This window comes from Nycticebus coucang, chromosome 10 (genome assembly GCF_027406575.1).
Source record: "Nycticebus coucang isolate mNycCou1 chromosome 10, mNycCou1.pri, whole genome shotgun sequence".
Classification (NCBI taxonomy): domain Eukaryota; kingdom Metazoa; phylum Chordata; class Mammalia; order Primates; family Lorisidae; genus Nycticebus; species Nycticebus coucang.
In genome coordinates this window covers 120,733,355-120,756,029 of record NC_069789.1, presented here as the reverse complement: position 1 = coordinate 120,756,029, position 22,675 = coordinate 120,733,355, and the positions used below count along the sequence as shown (strand labels likewise).

General features: G+C 41.4%; 1 protein-coding gene across 1 annotated transcript; it reads left to right on the top strand.

Moving 5' to 3' along the window:
• Nucleotides 1-98: 98 nt before the first annotated feature.
• Nucleotides 99-21,961, top strand: ZNF233 (zinc finger protein 233). Its single transcript, XM_053606235.1, is given in 5 exon segments — nucleotides 99-1,770; nucleotides 18,198-18,324; nucleotides 19,103-19,198; nucleotides 20,146-21,873; nucleotides 21,876-21,961. Coding segments are annotated over 5 exon segments (1,995 nt in total). The 5' UTR covers nucleotides 99-1,755; the 3' UTR covers nucleotides 21,905-21,961.
• The last annotated feature ends 714 nt before the right edge of the window (nucleotides 21,962-22,675 follow it).

The following is a 22,675-nucleotide window of genomic DNA, read 5'->3' as shown; positions in this document are numbered from 1 at the left end:
TAAAGAAGCCACAGTTTTGTTTTTTTGTTTTTTTTTTTTTTGAGACAGAGTCTCACTATGTCATCCTTGGTAGAGTGCTGTCATAGCAATCTCAAACTCTTGGGCTTAAGCGATTCTGTTGACTCTGCCTCCCAGGTAGCTGGGACTACAGGTGCCCACCACAATGCCCAGCTATTTTTCGTTGCGGTTGTCATTAGCTGGCTGGGGCTGGGTGCGAACCCACCAGCCTCAGTGTATGTAGCTGGCACTGTGTCCACTGTGCTATGGGCGCCGAGCCAGAAGCCACAGCTTTTTCAGAGTATTCACAAGTTGATGTACAGTTAGCAATAATACTTTCACGTCCTCAAACATGAAATATTTCAAATGTACTTAAGAACAAACCAGGACTAATACATTATTCCCGTAATTATCCCTAGGTCATAGTGAAGGTGGTAATCTTTTTCTGGCTATGTGAAAAAAATTTACATGTATTTATACCTTTTACAAAACCAGATGCTGGTGTCAAATAACATTACAGGACAACAAGGTGTATTAAGTAATATAGCCAATCAGAATTACTTTTCAGAGATGAAGGTGAATTTCATACTTTTTTTTTTGAGACAGAGTGTCAAGCTGTTGCCCTGGATAGAGTGCTGTGATGTCACAGCTCACAGCAACGTCAAACTCTTGGGCTTAAAGCGCTTCTCTTGCCTGAGCCTCCCAAGTAGCTGGGACCGCAGGTGCCCGCCACACCACCCAGCTATTTTGTTTTTGTTGTTGTTGTTGTTGCAGTTGTCATTGTTGTTTTAGCTGGCCTGGGCTGGGTTCACACCTGCCAGCCTCTGTGTGTGTGGCTGGCGCCCTACCCACTGAGCTACTGGTGACTCCTGAAGGTGAAATTTCATAAGACAAAGCATTGTATAGTTTCTGAAATCTGGAAGTTATAAAAGAATCCTTAATTGGAAATGATGGGAAAAGATACTTGCAAGGACGATTTTATGATGCATGATATTACCTGATTTTCTGCAAGAAAATCAATGATAACAATTTCCATCTACTCCCATATTTGACCCTCTCAACAATACTTTGAAGGAAATTATTATTCTCATCTTGTAGGTGACCAGTTTGGTCATAGGGAGGTTAGTTAGCTTTAACTGAGTTAGTAGTGGCTGGGTGTGGTGGCTTACACCTGTAATCCTAGCACTCTGGGACGCTGAGTTGGGTGGATTGCTGGAGCTCAGGAGTTTGAGACCAGCTTGACCAAGACCAAGACCCTATCTCTAAAAATAGCTGGTGCCTGAAGTTCCTGCTACTTGGGAGGCTGAGGCAACAGGATGACTTGAGCCCAAGAGTTTGATTTGCTGTGAGATGTGATGCCACAGCACTCTACAAGTGAGTGTAGAGTGAAAAAGTAAGACTCTGTCTAGAAAAAAAAAAAAAAACTGAGTTAGTAGTTGTGCCAGGATTCTATTCCAGACCTTTGGAATCAAAGTGGACCCAGAGAATACTTTTATAGCCAGTACATTTATTGCCTTTCATTTCCCATAATACTCACTATGAGAATAACAAGCCTGGGAGCTGCAAAGGACTCTTGTGTTAGACTTGCCACTTACAGTTAGGCAGGCTGTTCCCTGCATAAGGGGCCCTGGCTGAAGGACTAGTGCTATGTAGCAAAGGAGGGGGTCACCGTCTAAAAATTCTCACAGAGCAGCTTCACTGCTTTTTTTTTTTTTTTTTTTTCCCCAGTTCTGCCTTCCTCAGAAGGAGCAGGAGAAAATGACCAAGTTTCAGGTGAGTTGAGTTTTGGTTTTTATCTCTTAAAATGACATCTCTTTTCTTAAAGATTAGATGTATCTTTTTTCTCTTTGTTGGGCAGAATAAGGAGAGAAAATAGGTGTTTTTGGTCTGCCCAGTTACTTGTTTTTTTATTGGTTCTGGTTTTTGTTTTTGTCTTTACTTTTGTTTTTAGTGGTGGTTTATAGTCATTTTTGTTTCATAAATAATAGTGGTGGTTTATAGTCATTTTTGTTTCATAAATAATAGTCTAAAAATTCAGATACAAAAATGTTTAAAACCCACATTAATATTTAAAAATCATCTATTGGCTGGATGTGGTGGCTCACACCTGTAATCCTAGCACTCTGGGAGGCTGAGGCTGGTGGATTGCTTGAGACCCTGTCTTTTATTTATTTATTTATTTATTTTTGAGACAGAGCCTCAAGCTGTCACCCTGGGTAGAGTGCCGTGGCATCACAGCTCACAGCAACCTCCAACTCCTGGGCTTAAGCGATTCTCCTGCTTTCGCCTCCCAAGTAGCTGGGACTATAGGCATCTGCTACAAGGCCTGGCTATTTTTTTTTTTTTTTTTGGTTGCGGCTGTCGTTGTTTAGCGGGCCTGGGCTGGATTTGAACCCGTCAGCTTAGGTGTCTGTGGCTGGAACCTTAGCTGCTTGAGCCACAGGCACTGAGCCTTTTTTTTTTTATTTTAGAGATAGAGTCTCACTTTGTCGCCCTCAGTAGAGTGCTGTGGCGTTACAGCTCATAGCAACCTCCAGCTCTTGGACTTAGGCGATTCTTTTCCCTCAGCCTCCTGAGTAGCTGGGACTACAGCCACCTGCCACAGTGGCCAGCTATTTTTTTGTTACAGTTTGGCCAGGGCCAGGTTCGAACCCGCCACTCTTGGTATATGGGGCCGGTGCCCTACCCACTGAGCCATAGGTACTGCCCTGAGACCCTATCTTTACTAAAAATGAAAAACTGAGGCAAGAGGATTGCTTGAGCCCAAGAGTTTGAGCTTGCTGTGAGCTATGACTCCACAGCACTCTACCAAGGGGGACAAAGTGAGATTCTGTCTCTAAATAAGTAAATACATAAATAAATATCATCTGTTAATATTTCCCTCACACTATTTTTATGTCTTTATACATCTTTATGTATAACAACAACAATCACAGTGGGGAGGAGGGAATAGAGGTGGGGGGGGTCATGATGTATGGCATCTCCCTTGGGGGTGACTCTTGCGGGTGGGATACAGTTATAAGAGGGACTTTATCTAAGAAACGCAATCAGTGTAACCTAATTCTATTCTAACCCCAAGTAGTAATAAAAAGGAAAAAATTCAACCACAGTATAAGCATAATGTTCAATTTTCTCAGTATTATTTTTTATGCTTTGGTATTCTTTTATGTATTCGTTTCAGAAGGGTTTCCCTTTTTTGTCTAATCTTTCAGAAGCTACAAACAAGCATGCAGATTGGTAAACAGTGCTTTGATTTGTAACACTTGTGCATGGGCTTTTAAAAAGGAAAGATAATCTGGGTGGTGCCTGTGGCTCAAGGAGTAGGGCATCGGCCCCATATACCAGGGGTGGCGAGTTCAAACCTGGCCCCGGCCAAAACTTCAAAAAAAAAAAAAAAAAAAGAAAAATCTACCAAAAATACACATATCTGGGACTGCAAACTAACACAGCCTCTTTGGAAAGAAGTATGGAGAATCCTCAAAGATCTCAAATTAGATCTCCCATTTGACCCCACATTCCCACTACTAACATCTACTCAGAAGAAAAAGAAATTTTATCATAAGGATATTTGCACTAGATTGTTTATTGGAGCTGAATTTACAATCACCAATATATGGAAACAACCTAAATGCCCATTAACTCAGTAGTGGATTAACAAATTGTGGTACATGCACACCATGGAATACTATTCAGCCATAAAAAATGATAGTGACTTCACATCTTTTGTAATATCCTGGCTGGAGTTGAAACATGTTCTTCTTAGTAAAGTATCACAAGAATGGAAAAGCAATTATCCAGTGTACTCAATACTAATACAAAGCCAGTAAACAATCTGATGCATGCCTACATAGGAGAAAAACTCATTTAGATTCAAGTTGGGGGGAGGGGAAACAATGGAGGTGGGGAGAGGGTTGGGCATGGGGTGCGGGACATAACCACAAGAGGGACTCTACCTAACAAAATCAAATATTTTGATCTGGTTGTTTGTACTCTCACATCAACCTGAAATAAATTTACTTTAAAACAAATAAAATTGGGCTGTGCCTGTGGCTCAGTGGGCAGGGCGCCGGCCACATATACCAAAGGTGGCGGGTTTAAACCTGGCTGCGGCCAAACTGCAACAAAAAAATAGCCAGGCGTTGTGGCAGGCGCCTGTAGTCCCAGCTACTCGGGAGGCTGAGGCAAGAGAATCGCCTAAACCCAAGAGCTGGAGGTTGCTGTGAGGTGTATGATGCTGCAGCACTCTACCAAGGGTGATAAAGTGAGACTTTGTATCTAAAAAAAATAAATAAAATAAAAAATAAAATAAAATAAAACAAAATCTTTCTCCCTCAAGAAGCATAGTGTAGGCTCCGTGCCTGTAGCTCAAGCCACATACACCAGAGGGGGCGGGTTCAAATCCAGCCCTGGCCTGCCAAACAACAATGACAACTACAACCAAAAAACATCCGGGCGATGTGGTGGGCGCCTGTAGTCTCAGCTACCTGGGAGGCTGAGGCAAGAGAATCGCTTAAGCCCAGGAGTTTGAGGTTGCTGTGAGCTGTGATGCCATGACACTCTATGCAGGGCAACAGCTTGAGGCTCTGTCTCAAAAAAAAAAAAAGCAGCATAGTTTATAATTGAAAATCATACTTTAATAATTCCATAATATATTTTATAATACATACAATATAAGCACATTCATCATGTGTTTGTAGATACAGTTATAATGCTTGCTAAGCCATTAAAATTTATTTATGTTTATGGAATATATCACCCTTGAGTTTTTTTTGGGGGGGACAGAATCTCACTATGTCACCCTGGGTAGAGTGCTGTGGTGTCACAGCTCACAGCAGCCTCCAGCTCTTGGGTTTAGGCGATTCTCTTGCCTCAGCCTCCTGAGTAGCTGGCACTACAGGTGCCTGTCTCAAAGCCCAGCTATTTTTTGGTTGCAGTTGTTTAGCAGGCCTGTGCCGGGCTCAAACCCACCAGCCTTGATATGTGTGGCTGGCACCCTACTCACTGAGCTATGGGTGCCAAGCCACCCTTGTTTTTATGGTAATTGAAAATCCAGGGCGGCACCTGTGGCTCAGTCGGTAAGGTGCTGGCCCCGTATACCTACCAAGGGTGGCGGATTCAAACCTGGCCCCGGCCAAACTGCAACCAAAAAATAGCCGGGTGTTGCGGCGGGCGCCTGTAGTCCCAGCTACTCGGGAGGCTGAGGCAAGAGAATCACTTAAGCCCAGGAGATGGAGGTTGCTGTGATCTGTGTGAGGCCACAGCACTCTACCAAGGGCCATAAAGTGAGACTGTCTCTACAAAAAAAAAAAAAAGAAAGAAAATCCACAAAAATTTCAGCAGCATTCTGAGTTTCAAAAAAAGTCTAAAATTTCTTTTTAAAAAAGATTTATATACTGTTGATTTATGTCTTGAGTTGAAAGTATTCCATTTTTCTTTTTAGTATCCACTCATTAGTATTTCTTAACTTTATTTATTATTATTATTTTTTAGAGACAGAGTCTCACTTTGTCACCCTTGGTAGAGTGCGGTGGTGTCACAGCTCATGTCAACCTCCAACTCTTGGAGGGTTTAGGGATCCTCTTGCCTCAGCCTCCCGAATAGCTGGGACTACAGGCACCTGCCACAATGGCTGGCTATTTTTTTGTTGCAATTGGACCGGGCTTGAACCCGCCACTCTCAGTACTTGATAGGCTGAGGCAATAGAATCCCTTAATCCCAGGAGTTTGAGGTTGCTGTGAGCTGTGATGTCAGTGCACCCTACCGAGGGCTACAACTTCAGACTGTCTCAGAAGAAAAAGTGAGACTCTGTCTTAAAAAAAAGTTCTGGTCCATGGTTACTTTTCCCACTGGTCAGTTTGAATCAAGCTGAAGAGGCTGGCTCTGGTTTTTACAGAGCCACAGGCTTTTACAGAAATGGAAGCAAGTGTTAGTTTCTAGGTCCCAGGGAGTTAAGTTTCTACAAATTCCTAAGAGCTAAGTCATCACGGGGAGGACCTCGCAAGTCTACCCCTTCTCCTTGAGAAGACCTGTTCTCTTAGACCAGTGGTTCTCAACCTTCTTAATGCCAGAGCCCCCCACCCCCTTTTATTAGAGGCAAGAGTTTCACTGTGTCACCCTTGGTAGAGCACTGTGGCGTCACAGCTCACAGCAACCTCCAGCTCTTGGGCTTAGGCAATTCTCTAGACTCAGCCTCCTGAGTAGCTGGGAGTACAGGGGCCCATCACAATGCCCGGCTATTTTTTTGTTGCAATTTGGCAGGGGCTGGGTTTGAACCTGCCACCCTCGGAATATGGGGCCACCGCCTTACTCACTGAGCCACAGGTGCCGCCTTGCCGCAGCCCTTTAATACAGTTTCTGTGGATCGCAACCCACAGGTTGAGAGTTGCTGTCTCAGACCTTACTTTTTCAGGGTATCCTCTCACAGTAGCTCACAACAACCTCAAAGTCTTGGGTTCAAGCTATCCTCTTGCCTCAGCCTGCCAAGTAACCGGGATTACAGGCATCTGCCACTATGCCTGGCTGCTTTTTCTATTTTTAGTAGAAACAGGGTCTCTCACTTGCTCAGGCTGGTCTCAAACTCCTGAGCTCAAGCAGTCTGCCTGCCTTGGCCTCCCAGAGTACTAAGATTACAGGTGTAAGCCACTGTGCCCAGCCTTAGCATAAGCATTTTGAGAATCATCTGTGATTCATCTGTGTCATTGCTTATGTCAGTATTTCATTCCTCTCTACTGTGAAGTTATATTCCATTTTATGAATATATTAGTTTGTATATTGAGAAGGATAAACAAAATTCTCCTTTTAAAGGATATTTGGATTGTTTGTACCTTTTGATTGTTGTTACGCATAAAGCTCCTGTGAGCATTTATATTTATTTATTTATTATTTATTTATTCTTGTTCTGCTGCCATGAATGGAGTATAGGGCCATAGTCATAGCTCACTGCAATCTCCCACTCCTGGGCTCAAGTGATCTTGCTACCTCAGCCTCCTGAGTAGTTGGGACTACAGGTGCATGTCACCACGCCCAGTTAACTTTTCTGTAGAGACAAGGTCTTGGTCCTGCTCAGGCTGGTCTCAAACTCCTGCTCTCAAGCAATCCTCTGGCCTTGGCTTCCGAAAGTACTAGGATTACAAGGCATTAGCCACCATTCCCAGTCTCTCGTGAGGATTTGTGTGTAGGTTTTCACTTGGGTAAACTTTGGGAAGTGTAATAATTGGGTTTATAGAAGAGATGAATGTATACAATTGTACAACCTGACCAGCAGCATATAAGCTTCATTACATCTATTTTTGCCATCATTGGATGTTGTAGATTTTTTAATTTTAGCTGTTTGTGTGAAATGACATCTCAGTGTGATTGTCATCTGTATTACCATCATGATAAATAATGTCAAATGCTTTTTCATATATATATATATATTTTTTTTGCTATTTATATATCCTTTTCTATTTCTTTGTGTTGGAAACATTCACAATCTACTCTTCTAGGGGCCAGGCACAGTGGCTCACACCTGTAATCCTAGCACTCTGGGAGGCCGAGGCAGGTGGATTGCTTGAGTTCACAGGTTTGAGACCAGCCTGAGCTACAGCAGAACCCCATCTTTGAAAATAGCCAGGTGTTCTGGTAGGCACCTGTAGTCCCAGCTACTTGGGAGGCTGAGGCAAGAGAATTGCTTGAGTTCAAGAATTTGAGGTTGCTGTGAGCTATGACACTACAGCACTCTACTGAGTGTGACAAAATGAGTCTCTGTCTCAAAAAGAAAAAAAAGCTCGGGCACCACGCAGCTGGGGTCTCCTGCCTCAGTTGGCGCTCTCAGGCCCAGCCCAGGCCTTCACCCCTGCCCGGTGGCTGGTGGAGTCCACGCCACTCTGCTGCCACTGGGGCCTCTGGCTGGGAACCGCCGCGGTCCGCGCGCCCCACCACGCCAGTTTGAACCTCCACTGCCTCAATCAGATTCTGAATGTCAAAAAGCAGAGGATCTATCTGATGAAACTGAGGAAATCGGGAACTTTGGGCAAGCCAGGGTAAACATCTAGGAGCGGAATTGCTGGGTCGTGTAGTAGAAACGTGGTTGGAACTAAAGACCAGTATCCTATATGAAGTATCCGAAGAACCTCAAGTAAAAACACCACATGTAGCGGCACCTGGACCTAAAAAGCTGCGCACCATCAGCTATTGGCACCCGGACCTCTGTAAGTGCTGCGCACAATCAGCGATCAGAGCCAGGACCTTGGTAAGAGCTGTGCCACCATCACGATCTGCCCCGCCCAGACCCTGGTAAAAGCTGCACCCACTGGGCCTCCACATGCCCTGACCAGGAACTCCAGGAGCAGTGCAACCCCGTGTCCTCCCTCCTGTACCCTCCCTGCCTCCACACCGGCCTGCTCGTCTGGCCAGGGACTCTGGTAGCCTCGTGCCCTCCAGGGCCCTCCTGCCTCTGTGCAGAGCCCTTCTCCTGGCCAGAGACTGCTGGAGCCTTGGGCTCTCTGAGCCAAAGTCACTGGGCACCAGGCACTCCCAGAACTGTGTGCAACCCCCACCCCCACTCCAGCCCTGTTGCTGGATCCGGGTGTTTCACACTCCGGAGCTGCTCCCACAACCAGAGCTCCCTGGCTGGGGCAGCCCCAGAGGAGTACACAGGGTCACTCCCTACAAAGATCCAGCAACAATAGAGTGATCCCACTGGGGTTTAATCTTGGAGAGGCACCTCCTCAACTCTGAGGACAGCTAGAGGCAACGGTGAAAAACAATCATGAGATGAAATCAATGGATAAACTCTGGCAATATGAATAATCAGAGTAGATCAACTTCCCCAAGAATCAATGGGGCAGACACAGCACAAGATCCCACGCACAAACAAATAGCTGAGATGTGAGAAATTGAATTCAGGCTCTCACAGCCATTGCAGTACATTGAGCTCCATAGAGACAGCGCCGGGGCAAGTGAGAGCCGGACGGACACTGGGCGACTCTGTGCCTCGCTGAGGAAAAATAACTAAACATGGGCAAAGGAGATCCTAAGAAGCCGAGAGGCAAAATGTCATCATATGCATTCTTTGTGCAAACTTGTCGGGAGGAGCACAAGAAGAAGCACCCAGATGCTTCAGTCAACTTCTCAGAGTTTTCTAAGAAGTGCTCAGAGAGGTGGAAGACCATGTCTGCTAAAGAGAAAGGAAAATTTGAAGATATGGCAAAGGCGGACAAGGCCCATTATGAGAGAGAAATGAAAACCTATATCCCTCCTAAAGGGGAAACAAAAAAGAAGTTCAAGGATCCCAATGCACCCAAGAGGCCTCCTTCGGCCTTTTTCTTGTTCTGTTCTGAGTATCGCCCAAAAATCAAAGGAGAACATCCTGGCCTATCCATTGGTGATGTTGCAAAGAAGCTGGGGGAGATGTGGAATAACACTGCTGCGGATGACAAGCAGCCTTATGAAAAGAAGGCTGCAAAGCTGAAGGAAAAATACGAAAAAGATATTGCTGCATACCGAGCTAAAGGAAAGCCTGATGCAGCGAAAAAGGGAGTCGTCAAGGCTGAAAAAAGCAAGAAAAAGAAGGAAGAGGAGGAAGATGAGGAAGACAAAGAGGATGAAGAGGAGGAGGAAGATGAAGAAGATGAAGATGAAGAAGATGATGATGATGAATAAGTTGGTTCTAGTGCAGTTTTTTTTTCTTGTCTATAAAGCATTTAACCCCCCTGTACACAACTCACTCCTTTTAAAGAAAAAAATTGAAAGGTAAGGCTGTGTAAGATTTGTTTTTAAACTGTACAGTGTCTTTTTTTGTATAGTTAACACACTACCGACTGTGTCTTTAGATAGCCCTGTCCTGGTGGTATTTTCAATAGCCACTAACCTTGCCTGGTACAGTATGGGGGTTGTAAATTGGCATGGAAATTTAAAGCAGGTTCTTGTTGGTGCACAGCACAAATTAGTTATATATGGGGATGGTAGTTTTTTCATCTTCAGTTGTCTCTGATGCAGCTTATACGAAATAATTGTTGTTCTGTTAACTGAATACCACTCTGTAATTGCAAAAAAAAAGTTGCAGCTGTTTTGTTGACATTCTGAATGCTTCTAAGTAAATACAATTTTTTTTGTTAAAAAAAAAAAAAGAAATTGAATTCAGAATCTGGATAGCAAATAAGATCGAAATAGAATTCCAAGCAGTAACCCAAAAGATATCTCAAGAATTCAACAAATTCAAAGACCAAATGACCAAAGATTTTGATACATTGAGACAAGAAGTTGCAGCCCTCAAAGATCCAAGAAACACAGTAGAATCCCTCAATAACAGAAAGGAGCAAATAGAAGAAAGGATTTCTGACATTGAAGACAAAGCTTTAGACTGCTCCCAAACTCTCAAAGAGGAAGAGAAATGGAGGGCAAAAACAGATCACTCTCTCAGAGAGCTCTGAGATAATTCGAAGAAAACCAATATTCGTCTTATAGGGATCCCCGAAAGCAACGAAGTGGCTTCACAAGGCACAGAGTCTCTTCTCCATGAGATTATGAAAGAGAACTTTCCAGACATGCCAAGAGATTCTGAAATTCAGATAGCAGTTTCAGAACTCCAGCACAACTCAACCCAAATAAGACATCCCCCAGACACATCATAATCAATTTCATTAAAGTTAATATGAAGGAGAAAATTCTCAAAGCAGCCAGATGAAAGAAAACCGTCACCTACAAGGGGAAGAATATTAGAATAACTGCAGATCTTTCTGCTGAAACCTTTCAAGCTAGAAGAGGATGGTCATCAACTTTTAATCTCCTAAAACAAAATAACTTTCAACCCAGGATCCTGTATCCAGCTAAACTGAGTTTCATTTATGATGACAAAATTAAATAGTTCAACGACATTCACATGTTGAAGAAATTTGCCATAACTAAACCAGCTCTCCAGGATATCCTCAGACCTATCTTCCATAAGACCAGTGTAATCCTCCACCACAAAAGTAAACACACCCAGAAAATTTTGATCAAATTCCAACTTCCACAGTTGCAAAAGGATTAAAAATGTCCACCGGACCATCGAAAGGCTTATCAATATTCTCAATTAACGTGAATGGTTTAAATTGTCCTCTAAAGAGGCACAGGTTGGCTGACTGGCTACAAAAACTCAAGCCCAATATCTGCTGCATACAAGAATCTCATCTTACATTAAAAGACAAATATAGACTCAAGGTGAAGGAATGGTCATCTATATCCAGGCAAACGGAAAGCAGAAAAAAGCAGGCATTGCAATCCTATTTGCAGATGCAATAGGCTTTAAACCAACTGAAATAAGGAAGGATAAGGATGGACACTTCATATTTGTTAAAGGCAATACTCAATATGATGAGATTTCAATTATTAATATTTATGCACCCAACCAGAATGCACCTCAATTTATAAGAGAAACTAACAGACATGAGCAACTTGATTTCCTCCAGTTCCATAGTAGTTGGAGATTTTAACACCCTTCTAGCAGTGCTGGATAGATCCTCCCAAAAGAAGCTAAGCAAAGAAATTTTAGATTTAAACTTAACCATTCAACACCTGGACTTAACAGACATCTGCAGAACATTTCATCCCAACAAAACTGAATACACATTCTTCTCATAAGCCCATGGAACATACTCCAAAATTGACCACATCCTAAGCCACAAATCCAACCTCAGCAAATTTAAAAAAATAGAAATTATTCCTTGCATCTCCTCAGACCATCATGGAATAAAAGTTGAACTCAATAACAACAGGAACCTGCATACCCATGCAAAAACATGGAAGGTAAATAACCGTATGCTGAAGGATAGATGGGTTATAGACAAGATTAAGAAGGAAATCACCAAATTTTTGGAACAAAACAACAATGAAGACACAAATTATCAGAACCTGTGGGATACTGCAAAGGCAGTCCTAAGAGGGAAATTTATAGCACTGCAAGCCTTCCTCAAGAAAACGGAAAGAGAGGAAATTAATTTAATGGGACATCTCAAGCAACTCAAGAAGAAATAACATTCCAACCCCAAACCCAGCAGAAGAAAAGAAATAACTAAAATCACAGCAGAATTAAATGAAATTGAAAACAAAAGAATTATACAACAGATCAATAAATCCAAATGTTGGTTTTTTTTAAAAGATCAATAAAATAGATAAACCTTTGGCCAACCTAACCAGGAATAAAAGAGTGAAATCTCTAATCTCATCAATCAGAAATGACAAAGACGAAATAATAGCAGACCCCTCAGAAATTCAAAAAATCCTTAATGAGGGCAGCGCCTGTGGCTCAAAGGAGTAGGGCACTGGCCCCATATGCCGGAGGTGGCAGGTTCAAACTGAGCCATGGCCAAAAACTGCAAAAAAAAAAAAAAATCCTTAACAAATATTACAAGAAAATACGAAAATCTAAAAGAAATCGACCAACACTTGGAAGTATGCCACCTACCAAGACTTAGCCAGAAAGAAGTGGAAATGTTGAACAGGTCTATATCAAGTTCTGAAGTAGCATCAACTATACAAAATCTCCCTAAAAAGAAAAGCCCAGGACCAGATGGCTTTATGTCAGAATTCTACCAAACCTTTAAAAAAAGATCTAGTACTTATATTACTAAACCTCTTCCAAAGTATAGAAAAAGAAGGAATACTACCCAACACATTGTATGAAGCTAACATCACCTTGATCCCTAAACCAGGGAAAGACCCAACAAGAAAAGAAAATATAGACCAATATCACTAATGAATATTGATGCAAACATATTCAATAAGATCCTAACAAACAGAATCCAACAACACATCAAAAAAAGTATACACCAGGACCAAATGGGATTTATCCCAGGGTCTCAAGGCTGGTTCAACATACGTAAATCTATAAATGTAATTCAGCACATAAACAAACTAAAAAATAAAGACCATATGATTCTCTCAATTGATGGAGAAAAAGCTTTTGGTAATATCCAGCATCCCTTCATGATCAGAACACTTAAGAAAATCGGTATAGAACGGACATTTCTTAAACTAATAGAGGCCATCTACAGCAAACCCACAGCCAATATCATATTGAATGGAGTTAAATTGAAATCATTTCCACTTAGATCAGGAACCAGGCAGGGTTGCCTATTGTCTCCATTGCTCTTTAACATTGTAATGGAAGTTTTAGCCATTGCAATTAGGGAAGAAAAGGCGATCAAGGGTATCCACATAGGGTCAGAAGAGATCAAACTTTCACTCTTCACAGATGATATGATTGTATATCTGGAAAACACTAGGGATTCTACTACAAAACTTTTAGAAGTGATCAAGGAATACAGCAATGTGTCAGGTTACAAAATCAACACCTGTAAATCTGTAGCCTTTATATATACCAACAATAATCAAGCCGAAAAAACAGTCAAGGACTCTATTTCTTTCACAGTAGTGCCAAAGAAGATGAAATATTTGGGAATATACCTAACAAAGGACGTGAAAAATCTCTACAAAGAGAACTATGAAACTTTAAGAAAAGAAATAGCTGAAGATGTTAACAAATGGAAAAACATACCATGCTCTTGGCTGGGAAGAATCAACATTGTTAAAATGTCTATACTACCTAATGCAATATATAATTTTAATGCAATTCCTACTAAACCTCCATTGTCATATTTTAAAGACCTTGAAAAAATAATACTTCATTTTATATAGAATCAGAAAAAAACCTCAAATAGCCAAAACATTACTCAGCAATAAAAACACAGCAGGAGGAATCACACTACCAGACCTGAGACTGTACTATAAATTGATAGTGATCAAAACAGCATGGTACTGGCACAAAAGCAGAGAAGTAGATGTCTGGAACAGAATAGAGAACCAAGAGATGAAGCCAGCCACTTACCATTATTTGATCTTTGACAAGGCAATTAAAAACATTCAGTGGGGAAAAGATTCCCTATTTAACAAATGGTGCTGGGTGAACTGGCTGGCGATCTGTAAAAGACTGAAACTGGACTCACACCTTTCACCATTAACTAAGATAGACTCTCACTGGATAAAAGATTTAAACTTAAGACATGAAACTATAAAAATATTTGAAGAAAGTGCAGGGAAAACTCTTGAAGGAATCGGCCTGGGTGAATACTTTATGAGGAGGACTCCCCAGGCAACTAAAGCAGTATCAAAAATACATTACTGGGACCTGATCAAACTAAAAATCTTCTGCACATCCAAGAACATAGTAAGTAAAGCAAGCAGACAGCCCTCAGAATGGGAGAAAATATTTGTAGGGTATACCTCTGATAAAGGTTTAATAACCAGAATCCACAGAGAACTCAAACGTATTAGCAAGAAAAGAAGAAGTGATCCCATCTCAGTGTGGGCAAAGGACTTGAAGAGAAAATTCTCTAAAGAAGACAGACGCACGATCTACAAACACATGAAAAAAAGCTCATCATCCTTAATCATCAGAGAAGTGCAAATCAAAACTACTTTGAGATATCACCTAACCCCAGTAAGAGTAGCCCACATAACAAAATCGCAAGACCAGAAATGTTGGCGTGGATGTTAGTGTACATTCCCAGACTTCTACACTGCTGGTGGGAATGCACACTAATATGTTCCTTTTGGAAGGATGTTTGGAGAATACTTAGAGATCTAAAAATAGACCTGGCATTCGATCCTATAATTCCTCTACTAGGTATATACCCAGAAGACCAAAAATCACAATATAACAAAGACATCTGTACCAGATTGTTTATTGCAGCCCAATTCATAATCACCAAGTCATGGAAGAAGCCCAAGTGCCCATCGACCCATGAATGGACTAGCAAATTGTGGTACATGTATACCATGGAATATTATGCAGCCTTAAAGAAGGATGGAGACTTTACCTCTTTCATGTTTACATGGATGGAGCTGGAACATATTCTTCTTAGCAAAGTAGCTCAGGAATGGAAGAAAAAGTATCCAATGTACTCAGCCCTACTATGAAACTAATTTATAGCTTTCACATGAAAGCTATAACCCAACTATAGCACAAGAATATGGGGAAAGGGCCAAGGAAGGGGAAGGGAGTGGGGAGGTTAGGGTGGAGGAAAGGTAATAGGTGGGGCCACACCTACAGTGCATCTTAGAATGGGTACAGGTGAAACTTAGTAAATGCAGAATACAAATGTCTACATACAATAACCAAGAAAATGCTATGAAGGCTACGTTGAACAGTTTGATGAGATTATTTCAGATTGTATATGAAACCAGCATATTGCACCCCTTGATTGCACTAATGTACATAGCTATGATTTAACAATAAAAAAAAACACAAAAAAAATGAAAAAAGAAAAAATGCTCTTTTAGCTATTTGAAAATATACAATAAACTATTGTTAATTGTAGTCACTATGTAGTGCTATAGTGCAGTAGAACTTACTCCTTCTATACATCTGTACTTTTGTATCCATTAATAAATCTTTGGCCCTGCCTTCATCTCCTCTACCCTTCCCCATCTCAGGTAACCACTACTCTACTCTCTACTTCTATGAGGTCAACTTTTTGAGCTTCCACCCATGAGTGAGAACACATGGTATTTATCTTTCAGTCCCTGGCATATTTCACGTCCCATAATGTCCTCCAAGCTCATCCATGTTACCACAGACGACAGAATTTTGTTCTTTTTTATGGCTAAATAGTATCCATTGTGTATATATATCACATTTTCTCTATTTATTTGTTCATGAACACCTAGGTTGATTGCATATATTGTGAGTAGTGCTGCAGTAAAATGGGAGTGCAGACGTCTCTTTAACATAGTGATTTCCTTCCCTTTTTGTATGTACTCAGGATTGGTCCTGCTGGGTCATATGGTAGTTCTATGTGTAGTTTTTTGGGAGGAACCTCCATACTGTTTTATGGGGGGAAAAAAAAGTAATGCAGCTCCTCACTGGCATTTTAATTTTTTTTCCTTTTGACAATAGCCATTTTAATTAGGGTGAAATGATACCTTATTGTGGTTTTGATTTGCTTTTCTCTGATGACTAATGATGCTGAGCATGTTTTTAATACCTGTTTCCATTTATATGTCTTCTTTTGAAGAATATCTATCTATTCAGCTCATTTGTCCATTTTTAAATTAAACTGTTTGTTTTTTTGGTATTGAGTTTTTGAGTTCCTTGTATATTCTCAATATCATCCTGTTGTCAGATGAATAGTTGGAGAGAGATATTTTCTCTTGTTCTGTAGGTTGCCTCTTCATGCTGTTGATTGTTTCTTTGCTGGGTAGAAGCTTTTTAGTTTTCCATACTCCCCCATTTATCTATTTTGACTTTTTTTTTGCCTGTGCTTTTGAAATGTCCATGAAATCTTTGCCCAGACCAATGTCCTGAAGTATTTTCTGTATGTTTTCTTTTGGTAGTTCCATAGTTTGGGGTCTTACATTTAAGTCTTTAATCAATTTGGAGTTTATTTTTTTAAGTGAGAGATAGGGATCTAGTCTCATTTTTCTACATATGGATATCTAATTCTTCCAGCATCACTTTATTTTATTTTATTATTTATTTATTTATTTATTTATTTATTTTTGAGACAGAGTCTCATTATGTCACCCTCAGTAGAGTGCGGTGGTATCACAGCTCACAGCAACCTCAAACTCTTGGGCTTAAGTAGTTCTCTTGCCTCAGCCTCTCAAGTAGCTGGGACTATAGGCACCCACTGCAGTGCCCAGCTATTTTTTTGTTATTGTTGTTGTTGTTTAGGAGGCCCAGGTTGGGTTTGAACTCATCAGCCCCCATGCATGTGGCCGGCGCCATAACCACTGAGCTACAGGTGCCAAGCCACCAGCATCACTTATTGAAGAGACTATCTTTCAGTGAGTGTTCTTGAGCCTTTGCCAAAGTTTGTAAATACATGTATTTATTTCTGTGTTCTCTATTCTGTTCCACTGGCATATGTATCTGTTTTTTTTTATTTTTGCTGTGCTTTTTTGGTTACTATAGCTTGGTAGGGTATTTTTGAAATCCAGTAGTTTGATGTCTCCAGGTTACTTCTTTTTGCTCAGGATTGTTTTTTGCTTTTTGAAGTTTTTTGTGATTCCATATGAATTTTAGGATTGTTTTGTCTATTTCTGTGAAGAATGTTATTGGTAGTTTAATAGGGATTGCATTGAATCTGTGGATTGCTTTTGGAAGTAGGGGCATTTTCACAATATTAATTCTTACAATCCATGAATGTGGAATGTCTTTCTTTTTGTGTGTGTCTCCTCTTCAGTTTCTTGCATCAGTGTTATAGCTTTTTGGTAAAGATCTTTTACCTTCTTGGTTAAATTTCTTTTAAATATTTTTTTTTTTTGTAGCTATTGTAAATGAGATTGCTTTCTTGATTTCTTTCTTTCTTTCTTTCTTTATTTTTTTTTTTGAGACAGAGCCTCAAGCTATCGCCCTGGGTAGAGTGCCATTGTGTCACTGCTCACAGCAACTTTCAACTCCTGGGCTTAAGCCATTCTCTTGCCTCAGCCTCCCAAGTATCTGGGACTACAGGTGCCCGCCACAACACCTGGCTATTTTTTAGTTCTGGTTGTCATTATTGTTTTGCAGGCCTGGACTGGATTTGAACCTGCCAGCTCTGGTGTATGTGGCTGGCGCCTTAGCCGCTTGAGCTACAGGCACCGAGCTGCTTTCTTGATTTCTTTTTCTACTAGTTTGTTGTTGGTGTATAGAGATGCTACTGAGTTTTGTATGATGATTTTGTGTCCTTCCTGTCACAGATAATGTCTTAGATAGGTGCCATGTATCTTGAGAGTACAGAGGGCCAATTGCATAATTCCCCAGGAAGGCTTTGTGAAACTATAACAAAGAGTACGCAGGCTTAGTAAAGGTGGGTAAGAAAGTCTAAAACTATCAGACCCTTTTGGAACTGAATTGACCTACAATTTCTAGGACAATTTGGTAGTATCATTGAAGTTATAGAACGTATATACCCCATGATTTACAAAAATTATAGTTTTGTTTTAGGGCATCTGCGATTGGAATACTAACAAACAGCACCAAGTTAAATATACAGTGGGTAATTTTTTAATTGTGTATACTTTTGGTATAACTGGAAAATTAGTGTATGGTATTGCCATGTGGTTGGAGAAGAGGAGGAAACTTCTTCAAATTGTCTTAAGACCCTCAGACACCTGTCCTTTCCACCCACTGAATACTACCCCTTTCCCTGTGGATGCTGGTCATAAAATGGAGGTACATGTGCTTGATGTTGTAGGAGACAGTGACTTTCAAGGATGTGGCTGTGGTCTTCACCAAGGAGGAGCTGGGGCTGCTGGACCCTGCCCAGAGAAAGCTGTACCAAGATGTGATGCTGGAGAACTTTAGAAACCTGCTGTCAGTGGGTGAGGATAGGCACCTTCTGTAACTGAATGTCAGCCTGTAGGAGTGTCTTAGTTTCACTGAGATTCTTGAAATGCTCCCTGAACTTGAGGGTCTGAATTTCTTAATTCCTGTGGGATACTTTGTCTTTTTTTTTTTTTTTTTAATCAAATTATAGTTGTGACATCTTGGTGAGTTTTAAAATCAATTGATGAGTTACATCATTATTGTGTTTAATGAAATGGAGCTACCTACAGTGAAATAAAAGTAGTGAGTAGGGTTGGGTGCAGTGGCTCACGCCTGTAATCCTAGCACTCTGGGAGGCTAAGGCTGGTGGATTGCCTGAGCTCATGAGTTTGAGACCAGCCTGAGCTAGAGCGAGACCCCATCTCTAAAAAATAGCAGGGCATTGTGGCAGGCACCTGTAGTCCCAGCTACTTGGGAGGCTGAGGCAAGAGAATCACTTAAGCCCAAGAGTTTGAGGTTGCTGGGAGCTGTGACATGATGGCACTCTACCAAGGGCGACAAAGTAAGACTCTCTCTCAAAAAGGAGTGAGTAAAACAGAAAAGGAGATATGATAAAAGTAGATAATGGTTAGCATCAGATCATCTGATCACTTGATTCAGTGAGTTTTATTTGTATTAGTCTACTGGATCACAACTTAAAATATATTTAGACAATGTTTCATGATCAGAGTTTTGAAAAAATACTACTTAGAGCATATGAAGATTGTAGTATTGTGATTAAAATTTTTGCCTATAATGCATTCACTTTATACATATGCTATTTCTTTTTCATAGGCTATCAACCCTTCAAACTAGATATGTTGTTACAGTTAGGAAGCGAAGAGAAGCTTTGGATGATGGAGGCAGAGACCCAAGGAGATGGGTGTTCAGGTGAGAACCATGCAGCTTTGAGTGTTTGCAGGGTCTAGCCCAGTGCTCCCTTCTCACCACCTCCTTGGCTGCCAGCCTGGCCCAGGCCCCCAGAATTCCCCACAGTGCTTTAGTGCAGCATCTGCTCACTGCCTTCCTGCCTCTACTTCTGTCTTCCTACAGCCCCTTCTCCACACAGCAGCCATATCTGTAAGTCAAATCATGTTATTGTTTGGCTTAAAACCCTTCCATGACTTTCCATCTCACTCCTTAAGTCCCAAGTTCATATGGAGCCTTCAGGATCCTAATGTGACCTGGCCACTCCTTCTCTGAACTGGTTTCCTATCCTTTGCCCTTCACTCAGTCTCTTCCAGCCACATGGGACTGCTGTCTGTTTCTTAGAACTGCCAAAAGTGCATCTTTCTTCCTACAGTCCTGTCACTTGCTTGTCCTTCTGCCTGGGATGTTCTTGGCCTGGACGTCCTCTCAGCTCCCCACCTTCTTCGTGTGTGTCTGCTCAGCTATCCTCTCATCACAGAAGCCTCTGCTGACTACCATGTTGAAAAGACTCATCTCCTTACTCAACCTGATTTTGTGACTAATCATTCATCACCCGATGACATATTCATGTGTTATATTTTGGGTGGTTTTTTTTTTTTTTTGAGACACAGTCTTATTCTGTCACCTTGGGTAGAATACCGTGGCATCATAGTTCACAGCAACCTCAAACGTGAGGGCTCAAGTGATCCTCTTGGCTCAGCCTCCTGAGCAGCTAGGACTACAGGTGCCTCCCACAACACCCAGTTAGTTTTTCTATCTTAGTAGAGATGAGGTCTTACTCTTGCTTAGGCTGGTCTCGAACTCCTGAGCTCAAACAATCCACCCACCTCAGCCTCCCAGAGTTCTAGGATTATAGGCCAGAGCCACCACACCTGGCTCTGTTTATAAATTCTCTTTTATCTTTCTAGAACACCGGAATCAAAATGAAATAGAGTCTCTTCAAGAAGTAGGATTAAGATACCTTTTACATGAAGATCTTATGTGCTGGCAAATATTGGAACAATTTACAAGTAAATTAACCAGAAATGAAGACTCCATAATAAATCTTCAAGGCAAGAGATCCAGGTGGCTAAAACAAAGTGATCCATTCTGGAGGGAATCAGCAGGAGAAAATATTCAGGTCCCTGAAGATGAGAACTGTACAATAAAACTTAGAGGGAAGAGTTCCAATAGTATCAAAAATCAAGAGATTCCAATTAGTACTACCTGGGATTTCTGGAGGAAAATGTATCTGAGAGAGTCCCAGAATTATCAGAATAGGTGTCAGCAAATTGATGTGAAAGATAAATTCTACAAATGCGATCGCTGTGTAATTAGCAGAAGGATTTCTCACCACCGTGATGATAGGGGAGTATGCAAAAGAGAGAAAGCTTTTAGCACCAATAATTGTGGGAAAGATTTCATGAAGAAATCATCCCAGTGTAGTGTAATCCAGTCAGGAAAGCAAACCTCTGATAAGAATGGAAAAGGCTTCAATGTTGGGTGTCATCTTGAACTTCACCAGCAATTGCTGTTAGGCGAGGAGCCCCTTGTATGTATTGAGCATGGGAAGGGCATAGGTTCAGTGCTTCCCAAGCATCAGAACGTTTACACGGGAGAAAAGTGCTGTAGGAATGATGAGTTTGTTGAAGGCTTCAGTCAGAGCTTGCATCTGCACCCTCCTCAGAGATTCAGCACAGGAGAAAAAACCCACAGATGTGAGGTATATGCTCAGAACTTCTCTCTTCCCACCCATGAGCTTATTCACCCAGGAGAGAAGCTGTATACATCTGGCAAGCATGAGAAGAGTTTCCATCATAACTTTGATCTTAACATTCAGTGTGTACACAATACTGCAGAGAGAACCTGTAAAACTGATGTGTATGATAAAGTCTGCTTCAGTCAGACATCACAACTTCAAGCCCCTCAGAGAGCCCACCCTAGAGATAAAACATACAAATGGGAGGCACATGACAGGATGGTTAATCAGAATTCTGGTCTGCGTCAGACAGTTCACACTGGAGGGAAACCATATAAATGCACGGTATGTGAGAAGGGCTTCAGTAAGGCCTCAAATCTTCAAACCCATCAGAGAATTCACACTGGAGAGAAACCCTACAAATGTGATGTGTGTGATAAGAACTTCAGCCGTAATTCCCACCTTCAAGCCCATCAGAGAGTCCATACAGGAGAAAAACCCTACAAATGTGACACATGTGGTAAGGACTTCTGTCAGATCGCTCATCTTCAGGCCCATCAGAGAGTTCACACAGGAGAGAAGCCATACAAATGTGAGACCTGTGGGAAGAGCTTTAGTCAGAGTTCGCATCTTCAAGACCATCAGCGAGTCCACACTGGAGAGAAACCCTACAAATGTGATAAATGTGGGAGGGGCTTCAGTTGGAGTTCACATCTTCAGGCTCACCAGAGAGTCCACACAGGAGAGAAACCATACAAATGTGAAGAATGTGGGAAAGGCTTCATCTGGAACTCCTACCTTCATGTTCATCAGAGGATCCACACAGGAGAGAAGCCCTATAAATGTGACATGTGTGGTAAGAGCTTCAGCCAGACGTCCCATCTTCAGGCCCATCGGAGAGTCCATACTGGAGAGAAACCATACAAATGTGCGTGTGGTAAGGGTTTTAGTAAGAGTTCATGTCTTCAGGTTCATCAGAGAGTCCATAATGGTCATGAATCCAGTATACATGATGAATGTGGTAAAGATGTTCTTCAAGACTTGGACTTCTCATTTCCCTTAGAAAATCCACACAGCAGGGAATATTTATAAAATGTCATGTTTTAAGAATTCGTTAGTGTAGACATTTTTTGTATGTCTATGACCAGTGCTTTATGCAGAGACAAAAATGTCACAGTTGTCAAGAAAACATAGCAAAGGGGTCGGTGCTTCAGTGGCTAGGGCGCCAGCCACATACACCAAGGCTGGCAGGTTTGAACCTGGCCCCGGGCCAGCTAAATAACAATGAAAACTGCAACAAAAAGTAGCCAAGCATTGTGGGAGGCGCCTGTAATCCCAGCTCCTTGGGAGGCTGAAACAAGAGAATCACTTAAGCCCGAGAGTTTGAGGTTGCTGTGAGCTGTGACAGCACAGCACTCTACCAAGGGTAACATAGTGAGACTGTCTAAAAAAAAAAAGAATGAAAGAAAGAAAACATAGCAGAGAATCTCTATAAGAATGGTACAGTAAGAGTTTCAATCAGAGTCTTCACATTTAATAGAGACTACACAGTAGAGAGACCTTTAAAAATTATAAGTAAGGTTGGGACTTTAACCAAAGTATAACAATGAACATAAACAAAATACATTTCTGCTAGAATGTAAGGAACTTTGTTTACTGGTGTACAATTATGACCTTGAGCCAGTACCTAACAAATAGCAGGTGCTCTTGGATAGGACAAATATTTGCAAATTTTAATGAGTTCAACCCCAACTAGTCAT